General features: G+C 40.4%; 1 protein-coding gene across 1 annotated transcript in view; it reads left to right on the top strand.

Annotated features, from left to right (window-relative positions):
- Efhb (EF-hand domain family member B) overlaps window positions 1-16,180 on the top strand; it is a 36,221-nt gene extending 20,041 nt beyond the window's left edge. The window contains exons 9-13 of the mRNA XM_090322008.1: window positions 2,096-2,250; window positions 6,554-6,761; window positions 10,292-10,504; window positions 12,539-12,720; window positions 14,914-16,180. Coding sequence (XP_090178134.1) covers window positions 2,096-2,250; window positions 6,554-6,761; window positions 10,292-10,504; window positions 12,539-12,720; window positions 14,914-15,087 — 932 coding nt within the window. The 3' untranslated portion in view covers window positions 15,088-16,180. The remainder of the gene's footprint in view (window positions 1-2,095; window positions 2,251-6,553; window positions 6,762-10,291; window positions 10,505-12,538; window positions 12,721-14,913) is intronic.
- Window positions 16,181-17,750: the final 1,570 nt, after the last annotated feature.

The following is a 17,750-nucleotide window of genomic DNA, read 5'->3' as shown; positions in this document are numbered from 1 at the left end:
TGTGTGTGTGTGTGTGTGTGTGTGTGCATAATTAGCTCCTGATTATATGATGAATAAAACAACTTACACTAGCTTTGCATGCTTATTCAAAAAGACCCTTGATAGAGTCTTATACAGATAGGTGTAAAAATTAGTTGACCTAAACTGGAACCAGTGCTGTAAATTATTAGTTCATCTAGCATATCACAGCCAACTGCCTGCACGACCTTGCTCCAAGAAGTGGGAGAAGTATGTAGGCCAGGAGAATGAGTAGAGGCAGAAGGTCTTCTCTGGTAACACCCACTGAGCCACCATATCTGAAACTTGAGGTCAACGCTAGTTGGGAATGTGGGCCAAGACACCTGGAAAATAGAGCTGTCCATGGTGTGTGTGTGTGTGTGTGTGTGTGTGTGTGTGTGTGTGTGTGTCTCCAGCAAAAACAATGGGATGGGAAGAAGTCAGTCTGAGATATAGGAATGGAATCTAGGAGCTGGAATCTAGGAGGGAACAGCAAATTTTATTTATTTAGTTTTTGCAAAAGATCATATAAGTTCAGCCAACTTCAGATATACTGAATAGCTTTTATTTGAGAGCAGACCCAGCAGCTTTCAGATCCTCACTGTTGTGGATAAATGTCTTGAAATAGTCAAGCGAAGGCTCCATTATCTTAGGAAAAGAAAGGGGAGCTATGGGCTGGGAGTTTGGCCTAGTGGTTAAAGTGCTTGCCTAACATGCATGAAGACCCGGGTTCAATTCCTCGGTACCACATACATAGAAAAAAGCCGGAAGTGGTGCTGAGGCTCAAGTGGTAGAGCTCTAGCCTTGAGAAAGTCCAAGGACAGTGCTCAGGCCCTGAGCTCAAGCCCAGGACTGGCAAAAAAAAAAAAGAAAAGAAAGGGGAGCTAAACAGGGCTAATGCCTTTTCATTTTTCTCTTGAGCAGAGAAGTGATAAAAAAGAAATACCTTTTTATTGTTATTGATATTATTATTAATAATTTATTTTTTGTTGGGCATGGGGCTTGAACTCTGGGCCTGGCTGTTGTCCCTGAGCTCTTTAGCTCACAGCTAGATCTCTCCTACTTTGAGCTACAGAGCCACTTCTAGTTTTCTGATGGTAAATGGAGGTAAGAGTCTCATGGAGTTTCCTGACCAGGCTGGCTTTGAACTGCAATGCTCAGATCCAAGCCTCGCGAGTAGCTAGGATTATAGGCTTGAGCTATCAGCACCCGGCTCTTTCAATCATTTAATGTATTTTTTGCTGTTGCCAATATTGGGGCTTGAGCTCATGGACTGGGCACTGCCCTTTAGCTTTTTCACTCAAGACTGCTGTTCTACTACTTCAATCATTCTTGCTTTTTGGTGATAAGAGTTACAGAGTTTTCTGCCCAGCCAGGCTTTGAACTGAAATCTTTAGATCTCAGCATCCTGAGTAGTTAGGGTTACAGGGGTGAAACCCTTGGCTCCAGGCTTATTTTATCTATGTTTTATACATAAAAATATTCTGTGTAATAGCATCAAAGTTAATTAGGCGGTTTATTTCATTCCTCTGGGTTGTGTGCGCTCTCTCTCTCTCTCTCTCTCTCTCTCTCTCTCTCTCTCCATTTCTCTCCATAGAAATGTAAATAAATGAAAAAAATGAATTAGGTGTTAGTGGCTAGTGGCTCACATCTGTAAACCTAGCTACTCAGGAGGCTGAGATCTGAGGATCATGATTCAAAGCCAGCCTAGGCAGGAAAGTCTCTTGAGTCTCCAATTAACTACCAAAAATCTGAAAGTGGAGCTGTGGCTCAAGTGGCAGAGGACTAGCTTTGAGTGAAGAAAGTCTAAGTGCTGAGGCCCTGAATTCAAGCCTCAGGACTGGCAAACTAAATAAATACGTACATAAAATAAAATAAATGAAGTGGGGCCAGGAGTTTGACCTAGTGGTAGATTGTTCACCTAGCATGCACAAAGTCCTTGCGTTCAATTCATACCCAGAAAAGGCCAGAAATGGTGGTGCTGTGATTCATGTGGTAGAGCACTAGCCTTGAGAAAGCTCAGGACAGTGTCAAGGCCCTGAGTTTGAGGCCCAGGACTGGCAGAAATAAAAACTTTCTTTTCTTGTTTCTTCAATAGGAGCTGGTGATCTTATTTATAATAGACCTTTGGAAGAATGCCTTCAAGGGAAAGATAGACAGCGAGCCATGATTGCAGCAGTCCGACATCACCTGAAGAAATTCAATTACCAAAACTTTGACAGTTTGCTGGAAGCCTTTCATCATTATGACAAGGTCAGTGGTAGAGCAGATCTTTTGGTTTAAGTGTGATATGAATTATTCCAGCAGTTGAATGCACATCAGGGTGAAATTTAGTCCACCACGTATCTTTTGATTTGTTTTTAAACTGTATTTTTTTTTAAACTGGAGATCGAACCCAGAATGTTGCACTTGCTAGACAAATGCTTTGCTAGTGAGCTATATCCCAGCCCATTGTCTTTGTAATTCAACTTCCATTGCAATACAGTCTGTGTGGACTATTATCTGTAGCTATATTTGTCCTATATTCAGAATTGAGTAGTAGTAACAGATTATTATCTATTATTAGGTTCTCTTGTTTCAACTCCCTCTTCCCCTCCCAGTTATTTTTAGACTAATCACGTTAGGGTCCAGACATCTATAGATCAATATTCAATTGCATTTCACACGAAAGTGTGTTTTTTAAAAATATTATTATGAACATGATATACAGAGGGTTTATAGTTATATAAGTCAGGACAATGTGTTTTAAAAATCTGGAGCTAGCCAGGCATAGTGGCTAGCATGCTTGTAATTGTAGCTGCTCAGGAGGATGAAATTTGAGGATTGTGGTTCAAAGCCAGCCCAGTCACTTAATTTTGTGAGACTCTTATTTCCAATTAACCACTAGAAAACTGGGAGTGGCACTGTGGCTCAAGGGGTTGGGCAGTAACCTTAAGCTAAGAGCTCAGGGACAGCACCGGGGCCCAGAATCCAAGCTCCATAACTGACAAAATCAATCAATCAATCAATCAATCAATCAATCTGGGGCTGGGAGCATGACCTAGTGATAGAGTGCTTGGTTGCATACACGAAGCCCCGGGTTGGTTCCTCAGTGCCACATACACAGAAAAAACCAAAAATGGTGCTATGGCTCAAGTGGTAGAGTTCTAGCTTTGAGAAAGCCTAAGGACAGTGCCCAGGCCCTGAGTTCAAGCCCCAGGACTGGAAAAAAAAAGTGTAAGTGTAAATTTCAACTATTTGGCTTTATTTTTTCTTTTTTCCAGTCCTGGAACATGAGCTCAGGGTCTGAGCACTGTACTTGGGTTTTCCTCAAGGCTAGCACTCTACCACTTGAGCTACAGCACCACTGCTGGCTTTTTCTGGGTATGTGGTACACAGGAATTGAACCCCCATTTTTGTACATGCTAGGCAAGCACTCTACCACTAGGCTAAACTCCCTGCCCACCATCCAGATTTAAAGATAAAGCGATTTGTGTTTATAGTTTAGTTTAAACATTTTTTTGGTTTGGCATTTATTTTATTTCAGGGCCTCACACTTTTTTTTTTTTTTTTTGCTAGTGCTAAGCTTGAACTCAAGGCCTGAGCACTGTCCTTGGGTTTTTTGTCTTAAGGCTAGAGCTCTACCACGTAAGCCATAGCACCACCGCTTTTTTCTATGTATGTGGTACCAAGGAATTGAACATAGGTCTTTGTGCATGCTAGGCAAGCACTCTACCACTAGACCAAACTCCCGGCCTAGTGTGATCTACCTGTTCCAGGTTTTGTGAGACTAATAAACTACTCAGAAAAAGCCAAAAGTGGTGCTGTGGCTCAAGTAGTAGAGAACTAGCCTTGAACACAAAGAGGCACAGGGACAATGTTCAAGCCCCAGATTCAAGTCCTAGGACAGGCAAAAAAAAACACCAAAAGCCAATCAACAAAGGAAAAAAAAACCATTTGTAGAGTATCTAATAAGCTTGAAGTCTTAGTTCAAGCCAAGTATCTCTCCCTTTCTTTCTCTCCCTCCCTCTCTTTGTCAGTCCTCTCTCTGTCTCTGTCTCTGTCTCTAACTCTCTCTATTCTGGAGCTAGAACCCAGGGCTTTCACACATGCCAGGCAAGTGCTCTGCCATTCTGCCACTGACCTACATCTCAGCTCCTTTCTACTGAAGTCTAGATTATCTTCCAAATTTGATAGGGAATTTAATTTACATAGTAGTACCATGAGACAGCCTACCATAGTACATAGTGCTTTGCTTTAAAAAATTCATTTGAAATGCAATTATGGGAAATATGATCATCTTAATAGCTGTTGATTATCTGAGTAAACCACCAGACACATTCCTTATGATAAAATTAAATTAAGCAGGGAGGAAATTACTGAGAATTATTTAATGTTGCTATGCCTTTTAAATAGTTAACTTTTAATAGGTACAATGTAGTGCCTATTTTACTGCAAGGGTGATAAGACTTGGGGTGTGTACAGTTGTAGGATCATTTCTGATTATTGCAATTTGAAAGTGGATTCCCCAATTTAATTGGATAGGAAAAAAAACAGCACAAACTACGATTTCCTAAATGAATCTTCTTAGCTTATGTAATTATTTGTTATTTATGCAATAGCCATAATCCATTACACCATCTATTGAATGATGTGTAGAGAGTTGACCATAAGTTAGAGTAACAGTAGCCTGCTAGACCTGACTTGAGAGAGCAGATAGCACGTATGTTTTCAGGAAGCTGGCAAGGCAGCTGACATCACAATGATGGCTGACAAAGTCAGAAAACTGGTGGCTCTCACCTGTAATCCTAGCTACTTCAGAGATCTGAGGACTATGGTTCAAAGTCAACCCAGGCAGGAAGGTCTATGAGACTCTTTCTCTCCAGTGAACCACCAGAAACTGGAAGTGAAACTGTGGTCTAAGTGGTAGAGCTCCCCCTTGAGTGAAAAAGCTAAGGGACAGGGACCAGGCCCTGAGTTCAGGCTCCAAGTACTCTGGCACCAAAAACAAACAAACAAACAAACAAAACAGAAAAAGGAAAAGAAAAGAAAGAAAGAAGAAGAAAGGAGAATGGATGCCATGAACAGTAGCAGTGATTACAAAGCAGATCTTCCTTATACCCCACCCAGCAAAGAGCCCCAGGAAACACACACTGTACGTTGCTGAGAGGGTGGAAAGTTGTAAAGAGCTGTCAGCAGTACAAATGGCAGGCTGAATGAAATGTCATCATGTATGCAGATTATACCTGCTCCTTTGGGTTAAAGAATATTATTAAAATAGAATTGGGGCCAGGAATTTGGCCTAGTGGTAAGAGTGCTTGCCTAGCATGCATGAAAACCCGGGTTCAATTCCTTGGTACCACATACATAGAAAAAAAAAAAGCTGGAAGTGGTGCTGTGGCTCAAGTGGCAGAATGCTAGCCTTGAGAAAAGCCCGTGGTCAGTGCTCAGGCCCTGAGTTTAAGCCCCATGACTAGCAAAAAAAAAAAAAATAGAATTGGGCCTGGGAGTGTATCTCAGAGCACATGTTTAGCACGTGCAAGAACATGGGTTCAATCACCAGCGACACACACACACACACACACACACACACACACACACACACAAAGTTCTCAGCCACAACCTGAATCAAGTAGGGTTTGAGTCTGAAATTACTGGGTGTATGTGAGGTGGACTTAAAGATGATCAATCTTGCTTCTTAATATGATTCCTTGTGTGTGAAAATTGAGACAGAGTTTTTCAATTTATATGGTAGAGCTATGTTCTCTGTGTCTCTGGTTCTTGATGATTCTGGGTTTTGAAATCAGGGCTTGTGAGCATTAGGCACATGCTTTTCCACTTGAGCCTCATCCCCAGACCTTTTACTTTGTTTTTCCAGAAGATTCTTACATTCTTTTTTTTTGAGGGGGGGGGGATGTGTGTGTGTGGAGGGACTGGTCTTGAACTGGGATCCTTCTACTTATGCCTCCTACCTATTGGGGCTTAAAGGTTTTGTTTTTTTGCTAGTCCTGGGCTTGGGCTCAGGGCCTGAGCACTGTCCTTGGGCTTTTCCTTAAGGCTGAAGCTCTACCACTTAAGCCTCCGCACTTCTGGCTTTTTTTTTTTTTTAAATGTACATGGTATCAAGGAATTGAACCTGGATCTTTGTGTATGCTAGGTAAGCCCTCAACCACTAGGCCCCTGGATTGCTTTTTGAGAGGGAGTCTCACTACAAGGTTTCTTTTTTTTTTTAATCGGTCGTGGGGCTTGAACTCTGGGCCTGGGTGCTGTCCCTGAGTCCTTCAGCTCAAGGCTAGTGCTCTACCACTTGAACCACAGCACCACTTCTGGTTTTCTGTTGGTTAATTGGACATAAAAGTCTCCCAGATTTCTTTTGTGCCTGGACTGGCTTTGAGATCTCAGCCTCTCTAGTAGCTAGGATTACTAATCTTTTCTCTCCCGTAGCCTCAAACCTTGATCCTCCTATATCCATCTCTAAGTTATCTTTATTTTTTCCTTGTTATTAAGCAATAGGTGCTGTCTGTTCTCGCAGATAGCATTAATTTTTTCCTTTCTATTTTTGTTTTGTGTTCAACAGAATGGAGATGGGATGATAGATAAGGCAGAGCTGCTTGGAGCTTGTCGCCAGGCCAATTTACGTTTGGATATGAAGCTCCTGGACCAACTACTTGAATACTGTGATGTGGATAATGATGGCATGATTAACTACCTAGAATTTGCAAATTATCTGAACTGGAAAGACCTATATAGTATTCAAGAATATGAAAAAAGAGTCATTATTAAAGGTATCTTATTTTTGAAAGTTCGCCATTTATTTTTAATTTATTTGTGCCAGTGTTAGGACTTGTAATCAGGATCTCTTGGCTCTTGTATTTTTTTTTTTTAAATCAAGGCTAGCACATCTCCACTTTCAGCTTTTTGTTCAGCAATTTGAGATACGAGTTTTTCTCAGATTTGTCTGGCTTCAAATTGGGATTCTCAGATCAGTCTCCTGAATAGCTAGGATTATAGATGTGAGCCTTCAGTGAGTGGTTATAAAGCAATCTTCAGTTTTGATTCAACTATTTTCATATTTATACATGATCTTCCTTTAACAGTACCTACACATAGATATAAATATAAATATATACAAGTGTGCATGTATTACTTGGCTTACTTATTGAGTTTAAGTGAGTGTCTTACTATATAACCCAGGCTGGCCTTGAACTCACAATCTTTCTGTCTCAGTCTCCCAATTGTGTGAGTTACAGATGTGCACCAAGATCACACGATTTTTATATGTATTTCAAATTTTTCAAAAATATGGATATGCCATTTCACCTGGCTTCTTAAATTTTTTTTGTTCAAATTTCTGTGGAACATAAGAATTCTTTTAGTTTTCTTTTCTTTTCTGGCCCTAGGATGTGAACTCAGGGTCTGAGTGCTGCCCCTAAGCTTTTTTGCTCCATGACAGCACTTTGCCATTTGAGCCACAGTTCATTTTCAGCTTTTTGGGGCAGTTAATTGGAGTCTCACTGACTCTCCTGCCTGGGTGGCTTTGAGTGGAAATTCTCAGATCTCAGACTCTTGAGAAGCTAGCATTACATGCATGAACCATAGGTACCTGGCTTTTTACAGTATTTTTTTAAATATATAATTGCCTATGCTTACTTATGTATTAAATACTAAACTGTTTTTCATGCTTGGAAATTTAGGTTGTTTCCAGGTCTTTAAAAAGTAATACAGGTCATGCTATGACTCTCACCTCTCAAAAAGCTCTCTATTTCTAATTGTATCTCCTTTCGTATGAATATTATAATTGTCCAAGAAGTAGCTCTATTTTCATTTTGCTTTTCCAAATATTGTACCAATTGGTAATTTCATCAGCCAAGCCTGTGTGGTTTTACGTCAACACTGCTACCGTGTAGCGTGATTTCAAGCATTCTTATAATTTAGTTGGTATGTAATGATATCATATTTGCTTTAATGTTATGATGATTATTAGAGAGGATTAACTTTTTAAAAAGGTTGTTTTCCATGTTTATTTCCCCTCGGAATGATTCTCATCTGAAAAAGTAAATATACTATCCTCATTTTTTATTCTTAGATCATCCCTTTTTGGATGTTTCATCACTATGTGAACCTTTGCTCAATGTGTATGGTATGGGACAGGGGAGACAATGGCTTCCAGGTTTCTGAGGAGGTTTTCTGTCAGACTTCTCTAGCTTTCTGCTTTTGTTGAGGAGAGGTGGTGTCAGAGGATCTGGAAATCTGGACGGGAAATATCGCACACAGTGGAATGGTGCCACCTCAGTTTTTGATACTGGAGCTGATACTGGAGCGACACTTGCTTTGCAACCCTTGATTGGAGCAGAAGGCTCCAATCTAACCTTCAAGTTCTTCCGCACATCAAACACCACAGTGCCCTCTTCTGGTAGCTGTGGAGAAACCAGGGTTTTGCAAAACAAAAACAAGAAGAAAACCAGATCTCAGGAATTTCCTCTTTAAAGTTCAGAATTGACTCAGCAAAGCAAATCTGTGAAAGATCATGGCTTACAATTCCAATTCTACCCTTGGGTGATGGTGTTTTAACAAAGGGCTTCATGCATGCTAAACACATGCTTTACTTCCAGCTCTTAAGTTTTCTTTTTAAACTTTAATACACTTTCTTTCCTTTTTTTGACTGCTTTTAAAAAAATCTCTAAGTTTTTGTAGAAAAAATTAAAAAGAAAGGAGTTGTTCAGCAAAGCAGTTTTGGATACAATGCATCTTCATCACTGTTACACTCTCACTTAAATTATTATTATTATTATTATTATTATTATTATTATTATTGTTATTACTTTATGTGGAATCAAACCCAGGGCCTCATGCATGCTAGGCAAGCACTTGACCACTAAGCCATATTCCTGGCCCTACTCTCAAGCTTTTGTTCAGGTATGCTAAGCATATGTTTTAATATCCTACCCTGGGTTTTCTTTGATATACTAATCTATAAGGGATTATAAAATGAGTTAAAATTATTTTCTGAGTTCACAGTGACTCTGTGTGTATGTGTGTGTATGTATGTGTGTGTGTGTGTGTGTGTGTGTGTGTGTGTGCACATGTATGAGTATGCACCAGTAGTAGGGCTTAAATTAAGGGTCTTGGCTGAGAATATGGCTTAGTGGTAAAGTACTAGCCTAGCATGCATAAAGCCCTGAGTTTGATTCCTCAGTACTACATAAACAGGAAAAGTCGGAAGAGGTGCTCAAGTGCCCAGAACCTGAGTTCAAGCCCCAGAGCTGGCAAAAATTAAAACAAACAAAAACCCCCCGTGTTTTGTGGCTCTTGCTTGTTTGGCTTTATGAATCAATATGGAGATTTACAGCTTGAAGCAGGGCTCCACTTCTGGTCTTTTGCTGGCAAATTGGCCATGAAGGTTTCCTGTTGGCTTTGAACTAGGATCCACAGATCTCAGCCCCCTAAATAGCTAAGATTATAATGGGGAGCCACTGACACCTGACAGCACATTGGATTCTTATCACCTGTCATGATGGTTTCAATACATGTTTTCCTTTCTTTTATTTATTTATTTAATGTTTTCCTTTCATTTAACTTTATCCTGCTTCTCCCTAGGACAGTCTGTTTGTTTGTGTTAAATATAAGAATACACACACTTCTTTGTAAAATTTAATTTTTATTATTATTTTACATAGTTGTACAAAGGAGTTGCCATTTAACAAAGCAGTTTATGAATGCAATATATCAGGAGCAGTGTCATCCCTTTCAGCATTCTCATCCATTCCTCCCCTCCCCACTCCTCCTTCACTCTTCTTAACTTTGTAGGATATACATTAGATTCTTGGCTACATTCTCCTCCTCTTCTCCTCATCATTTGTTTACCCCTTTCCCCTTGATATCCCCCCTGCCCCTTTTGAGCACCCACTTCCTGGCGTTTTATTTTGCTGAACTTTGATTTTGCCTCCCTAAGGAATTACATCACTTGAGTTCTCCCTTGAATCTAATATTTGTATATCCTTGCATACAATCCAACACATTTACTTAAAAGTTCATTAACTAAATCTGGCTTCTACAAATGAGGGAAAATACTCCTCTCTTGTCTTTTTCTTTTTCTTTTTTTTTAAAAGGAAAGCAATAGGTTCTATATTTTCTCATAGTCTCATATTTGAAATGTTTTATTTTGGAATAAGGTGGTATGGCAGAGGAAAGTACTCAGGATATGCCATGCTCAGATTACTGCCTGAACTTGCTATTTATGCCATGGTAGAATTGACATGGACGATGATTCTCCTGCCTGGTTTCCACTGAGAACTGACTCTCATTTTCCCTCAAGGCAGAAAACCAGATTACACATACCCTGCTGAGGCTAACTTAGAAGAAACTGAACCGACTCTGCTGATCAAGCCTGAAGATATTGTCCTAAAAGAACCTGGGAGCAAAGAACAGACTCTGCGGACACTTCTGAGACCGACAGATAAAGTTTCTCACTGTTACAAGACAACTTCTTCGGAGGTCAATGCAGTTTTTGGAGCTGTTCCGTGTGTTTGTAAGTATGTTACAAAATGCATCAAGTTTTGGAATGATCAGTCAAGCACCCTGTGTGTCTACGTTCTCTCTGCACTACATAGTATACAATTTTCAAAGCTTTGACTTTACATTTAATTCTGTATTCTAAGCACTGTGTGTGTGTGTGTGTGTGTGTGTGTGTGTGTGTGTGTGTGTGTATGCACCAGTATTGCACTTGGCTTGCACTCAAGGTTTTGCATTCTTGCTCAGCTTTTGTGGTTAAGTGTGGTGCTCTACCACTTGAGTCACAGCTGTACTTCTGGCTTTTTTGGTGCTTAATTGGAGATAAGGGTCTCATGGATTTGGGGGCTGACTTTGGATTGTAATCCTTAGATCTCAGCCATCTGGGCAGCTAGGATTACAGGCAACAGCCATTGGTGCATGGTTGGAATTGTTTTCTTGAAGACATGAATTCTTTTTTCAGATACAGGAATAATAGCATAATAAAGTAAAGAGTAACAGTGGGAAGTATTTGTTATGTGATTATACGTTAAGAGTTAATTTAATTCTCATTTCAGCTTTGTTGCTATGTCTCATTACCATGTTCATTTTCAGTGGAGAAAAGTACGAGAGAGAAGTTAAATAAGAATTGGTGGGGGCGGGGGGATGGCCTAGTGGTAGAGTGCTTGCCTAGCATGCACGAAGCCCTGGGTTTGATTCCATAGAAAAAGCCAGAAGTGGTGCTGTGACTCAAATGGTAGAATACCAGCCTTGAGAAAGTCTAAGGACAGTGCCCAAGCCCTGAGTTCAAGTGCCAGGACTGGCAAAAAATGAAAGAAAGAAGGAAAGAAAGAAAGAAAGAAAGAAAGAAAGAAAGAAAGAAGGAATTAGTGGGCCTTAGCCCATAGGTAAGATGATTCCAAAACTCCAGTGTTAACCAGCTACTATATTGCATGACATATTCCCACAAACCCAAATCCTAAATAGGTTATGGCACAACATAATCTTTTAGCTTTACTTTACAAATTGTGGAGGATTTGTGCACAAAATATTGGTTATCTGGAAAGTATTTGTTGTTTCTCAAGGTCATGTCCTTGGATTAAGGACAATATAAGGGATTTAAATGTTTTCATCAAGAAGATTTTTTTTCTTTTTTTCTTTTTTTTGCTGGTCGTGGGGCTTGGACTCTGGGACTGGACACTCTCCTTCCGCTTTCTCAAGGAGAGAGCCCTACCACTTCAGTCATATTACCACTTCCAGATTTTTCTATATATGTGGTACCTAGGAATCGAACCCTGGTCTTCGTGCATGCTAGGCATGCACTCTACCACTAGGCCAAACTCCCAGCTCTCAAGAAGAGATATATATATATATATATATATATATATATATATATATATATTTGGTTTTTATATTAAGGTTTGAACTTAAGACCCCTGCTTGGCCTTTTACACTTAAGAATCTATCACTTGAGCCACATCTTCACTTCTAGCTTTTTGCTAGTTAATTGGAGATAAGAGTCTCTTGGGTTTGTTTGCCCTGGTCTGCTTTGAGCTTCAGTCCTCAGATCCCAGCTTCCTTGGTAGCTGGGATGAGAGAGGCGAATCCCCAGGGCCAGGTTCACCAGATCCAATAGACCAGCTTCATAGCCTAGTGTCACTCCCTTTACAATTGGGTGTTCACCTACAGATAAGCCATTGGATTTACATTTATATTAAAATTTTTGTAGTATATACAAAAGCCGCATAAATAAAGGAAACAGGAGCCATTGTATATATAAATATAAGTATTCAAAATCAAAATAAAATTACTAAGCCCTCTTTCTCTCCCTCCCTCCCCCCCTTTTTTAAAAGATGGGTTCTTGCTTTGTTGCTTTGTTGTACCCTCTAGCTCCTGAGCTCAAATGCCCCTTCTGCCTCAGTTTCCCCAGGGATTGGGATGCCAGTTGCTCTTACAGCACACTGTAATTCTGACTAATCCTATTTCTAATTCTGGAGAGCCAGGTCACGGCAGTCAGCTACTGAACCATATAGCCTTATTTTAAACCTGTCTTCTTCCCCGGCCCATGATCTAGGTTACCCCACCTGTGGCGTGCCCTCCATCCGGACTGATATTCCTGCCCCACGATTTCGTCGTGTCAGTGACAGAACCAATTATGGTGAAGAGGGCAATGCTTACTCATTAATACATCCTTCCATTTTTGCCCAGAAAGGAGTGTATGAAAGAGATTTCTTCCAGATTAGATCAAAAGAAGAGGTAAAGCAATGACTTCAAAAGAAATGTCAATCTCATGTCTATCTCATATTATACAAGGGTGAACATTTTTCTCATCAATGAGGATGATAATGATGACTATTATTTTTGCACTCTGGGCCTGGGTGCTGTCCTTGAGCTCTTCAGCTCAAGGCTATGGCTCTCCCACTTGAGTCACAGTGCCACTTCCAGTTTCTTGGTGGTTAATTGGAGATAAGAGTTTTATGGACTTTTGTGGCCAGGCTGGCTTTGAACTGCGAACCTCAGAGAGTAGCTAGGATTACAGGCATGAGCCACTGGTGCTGGTGACATAATTCTTTTCCAATCTCTCTCTCTCTCTCTCTCTCTCTATATATATATATATATATACATATATATATATATATATATATATATATATATATTTTTTTTTTTTGCCAGTCATGGGGCTTGAACTCAGGGCCTGAGCAGTGTCCTTAGACTTTTCTCAAGGCTAGAGCTCTACCACTTGAGTCACAGCACCACTTCGGCTTTTTTCTATGTATATGGTACAGAGGAATCAAACCAGGGTCTTCGTGCATGCTAGACAAGCACTCTACCACTAGGCCAAACTCCCGGCCCCATGTCCTTAGAGTTTTTGGAACCCACAGAGGCATTATTGGTAGTCAGCCGTGCTGCTTTTCAGTGTGTTAGCTCTTTGTGTGCTCATTTAATCCTATTGTGTTTGCACAGTTCTGAGTGTAAGTTTTACAACAGCCCAGTTAGATACCTTTTGTAAAGGTACATATTCTATAGTGAGAAAAGTAATATTTGGAGAAATTACATGGAACCCATAGACTGACAATAAATGACTCAATATAATGGCCCCAATACAGCAAAGTCTTCCATTGTTAATTCTTCATGCTCTTTTTACTTGAATCTTGCTGCTTCTCTTAACCAACCAACCAACCAACCCAACCAAAAATAAAAGTCAGATGCCAGTGGCTCAACACCTGCTATCTTACCTACCAAGGATATTAAAATCTGAGGATTTTATATTTTTTAGTTGGAAACCTGCCTGGGTAGGAAAGAAGTCTAGAGCTCTACCACTTGAGCCACAGCACCACTTCTGACTTTTTCTTTTCTTTTCTTTTTTTTTTTTTTTGCCAGTCCTGGGCTTGAGCTCAGGGTGTGAGCACTGTCCTTGGACTTTCTCAAGGCTAGAGCTCTACCACTTGAGCCTCAGCACCACTTCCGGCTTTTTTCTATATATGTGCTACCGAGGAATCGAACCCGGATCTTTGTGCATGCTAGGCAAGCACTCTACCACTAGGCCAAACTCCCAGCCCAACTTCTGACTTTTTCTATGTATGTGGTACTGAGGAATCGAACCCTGGTCTTCATGCATTCTAGGTAAGCACTCTACCTCTAGGCTAAACTCCTGGCCCAAGAACCCCTCTCCCCCTTTTATGGTGCTGTTCCTCGGGCTTAAACTCAGGGCTTTGGGACTGTCCCCGAGCTACTTTGCTCAAAACTAGTGCTCTATTACTTAAAGGATAGCTCAATTTTTGGCTTTTTGATGGTTAATTGGAGATAAGAATCTTATGGACTTTAATCTCCAATTAGGTAGGAAAAAATCCAGAAGTGGAGGTATAGCTTAAGTCGTAGAGTGCCAGAGTTGAGTAGAAAAACCTAAGCCTGAGTTTAAGCCCCAGTGCCAGTGCTATCACAAAAAAAGAAAAAAAATGGTCATAAGTACTCATAATACAAAGTCCTCATATACTTTCTATTTATAATATTCTGTCTTATGTTAACAAAAACATTCATTTCTGTGGTAAAACTCTTAGAATTTGGGTGTTTTCTCATGTTTTAAAAACACACAGGCACATACACATAGTGTGGAAGTGGAGGGTAGGGGAGAGATAAATATTCATAGTATTTGATATTATGAAGGTATTTTGCATACAAGAATTAAAACATAGATCTTGGACTGGGAATATGGCTTAGTGGTAGAGTGCTTGCCTAGCGTGCATGAGCCCTGGGTTCGATTCCTCAGTACCATACATACAGAAAAAGCCAGAAGTGGGGCTGTGGCTCAAGTGGTAGAGCACTAGCTTTCAGCAAAAAATGATAGGGACAGTTCAAGCCCCAGGACTGGCAACAACAAACAAACAAACAAACAAACAAATAAACAAATGCTGGCATGGCCTTTATATACTATTCCCCCCCCCCCCCCAGATTGAAAAGATACTGTGTAACATTGGTGTCCAGCTTTCTGAAGAGGAATTTGAAAATGTATGGAACCTGGCATCCAAGAAACATCACAGAGGAGAAGTGTGTGTGGAGGACATCCGGCATGTGCTGCATGAGCTGCGGCAGAAAGACTTGACCAAGTGCAAAACAGCAGCGTGAGCTGTGCCTGGAGCTTCCCCACTCATCCAAAGTGTTCAACCCGTTCCTCATCTCCGCCTTCCCACGGAATTCAGCCACCCTGCCAGCACAGCTCCTCCACCAGCCGGTGTTGTTAATACATTACAGCTTGGATTGTAAACTTTGTCAGTTTGTTTCTCATAAAACACTACTTGAAGAGTTAACCTTCAGCCTCTCCACTTCAGTTCTGAGGTTACTGAGTTAGAGAATGTTCCAGCAAGCCTTAAGGATCCCATCCCTAACTGCATTGTCTGACATTCAGTCTGCTTTGTGATGCTAAAATCAGGAATTTTTTTTGTCTGTTTGTTTGGTACTACTCCTGGGGATTGAACTCTGGACCTGGATGCTCTGCTTTTACATTTTTTTTTTTTCCTTAAGGCTAGTGCTCTATTACTTTGAGACACAGCTCTACTTCCATGTGTTTTTTTTTTTTCTTTTTCTTTTGTTGGTCATGGGGCTTGAACTCTGGGCCTGGGCGCTGTCCCTGAGCTTTTCAGTTCAAGGCTACCGCCCTACCACTTGAGCCACAGCCCCACTACCTGTTTTCTAGTGATTAATTGGAGGTAAGAGGCTTGTAGAGTTTAGTGCTCGAGCTGTCTTTGAGCCAAGATCCTCAGATCTCAGCCTCCTGAGTTCCTGGGTAACTAGTATTACAGGTGTGAGTCACGGCACCCCACTTATCCACATTTTTTGATAGTTAATTGGAGATAAGAGTCTCAAGGACTTTTTTTTCTCTTCCTAGGCTGGCTTCTAACCCAGACCCTCAGGTCCAACAATTTCACAATAATTACTGATTTTTATTCTTTATATGGCCTGAGAGACAGATATGCTGTCTTTAATATATCTGAAGAAAACACAGCTAATATACCACATGAGTTGGCTCTAGTTTATTAGTAGCCTCCTTCCTTCAGGCTTTCGTCCTCCCTCTCCAGCCAGGATGGGGTGAGGATGGTACATTGCATTCCTTCCCTAGCTCAAGCAAGTGCCAAATGCAGGCTGTCCACAGCTAAAGTGATCCAATGATAAGTAAATGAGCACTCTATAGTATTTCTCTGATAGACCTTGACCAATTTGCTATTAGTATAATAGTATAATTTGCTATATTTGGTATAATAGTATAGTTTGCTATTAGTATAATAGTATAATAAAAGACTTCTGACTTTGGTATTGTGGTTAAACTGTAGTCTACCCTTTACTTAAAAAAAAAAAAAGGCGTGGCTAGGAGTTTGGCCTAGTGGTAGAGTGCTTGCCCAGCATGCATCAAGACCTGGGTTTGATTCCTTGGTACCACATACATAGAAATAGCCAGAAGTGGTGCTGTGGTGCAATCAGTAAAGCTCTAGTCTTGAGAAAGCCGAAGGAGAGTGCTCAGGCCCCGAGTTCAAGCCCCAGGACTGGAAAAAAAAAAAGACTAGACGGGTGCTGTAGGTCAGGGGTAGAATGCTTGTCTCATGTGCCGAAAGATCTGAGTTGAATCCCCAGCACCGTACATGTAAGCAACAAAGAATTATGGCCTTAAAACATGGCCTTATTCAATTTCCAGGGGGAATATGTTGATAATATATTTATCATCTAGATAATATAAGTTTAAATTTCTAACTTTCATTTTTCTCTATTCTATTTATTTTATTGTGTTTTATTCTGTTTGAGTAGTTGTACAAAGGAGTTGTCATTTAACGAAGAGCAGTGCGTCTTGGTCAAGGTTATCCCTTTCAACATTCTCCCCTGTGCCTCCCAACCCAACCCTTCCTTCACGTTTCTTTATTTTGTAGGATATATATTGAATTAATGAGTATATTTCCCCTCCACTCCCCTTCTATCTTCATTTTATTTCAGAATCATCTTAAGACTTGCAAAAATTATGTGTCGAATTCTACAGTGGTGTGTTGGCATCTGTCTTTCCAGGATTGCCTTCAATGACCTCATGCTGGCACTTTATAGCAGCTGTAGTGGAAATATTTATAAGTAACCCAAAGGAAGCTAAAAAACTAAGGATTTGCTTCCTTTCAGAGGGCAAGTAGTTAGAATTTTACTAGCTCGTCTATGTCTCTAATCATCTGTGTATCTGTTGATCCTCATAGTATGCACACATACTGATCTGAGAGTAGGAACTGGTTGAGAATATGATATACTCAACTTCTCAGTACTTTAGTTTAAATTTTTTGACAACAGGTGCTAAAATTATCTTTTTGTTCTTGATTGGCTGTTTTTTTTTGTTGTTGTTGTTCAAGGCTGCACCACCAGTTGAGCCACAGCTCCAACTGGCTTTTTGCTAGTTAATTGGAGATGAGTCTTTGTAGTTTTGTTTCCCTAGCTCTCAGCCTCCTGTATAGCTAGGAGTTACAGGTGTGATTCACTGGCACAAGGCAAAGAAAAGACAATTTGAACTATTATTTCTGTCACAAGTGATCAAAAATGCAGTAATTCACTAGTATAAAGGTGTTCATATTTATGTAGTGGACTTAAGGCAGAAAAAAAGTTTTAACTATTTATGTCTCTTTCATTGGGAAGTTAAATGTTGCATGTGGCAGGCAATACCTGTAAACTCAGAACCTGGGAGGTTGAGGCATGAGGAGCTCAAATTTGAAACAAGTCTGGGCTATAAAGGAAGACCTCCATCCTCTTCCTTGCTCCCGCCTTCCTTC

This window comes from Megascapheus bottae, chromosome 2, assembly GCF_031878675.1.
Source record: "Megascapheus bottae isolate mThoBot1 chromosome 2, mThoBot2.hap1, whole genome shotgun sequence".
Classification (NCBI taxonomy): Eukaryota; Metazoa; Chordata; class Mammalia; order Rodentia; family Geomyidae; genus Megascapheus; species Megascapheus bottae.
Note: the sequence above shows the minus strand (reverse complement) of the source record. Positions and strands in the feature narration are given on the sequence as shown.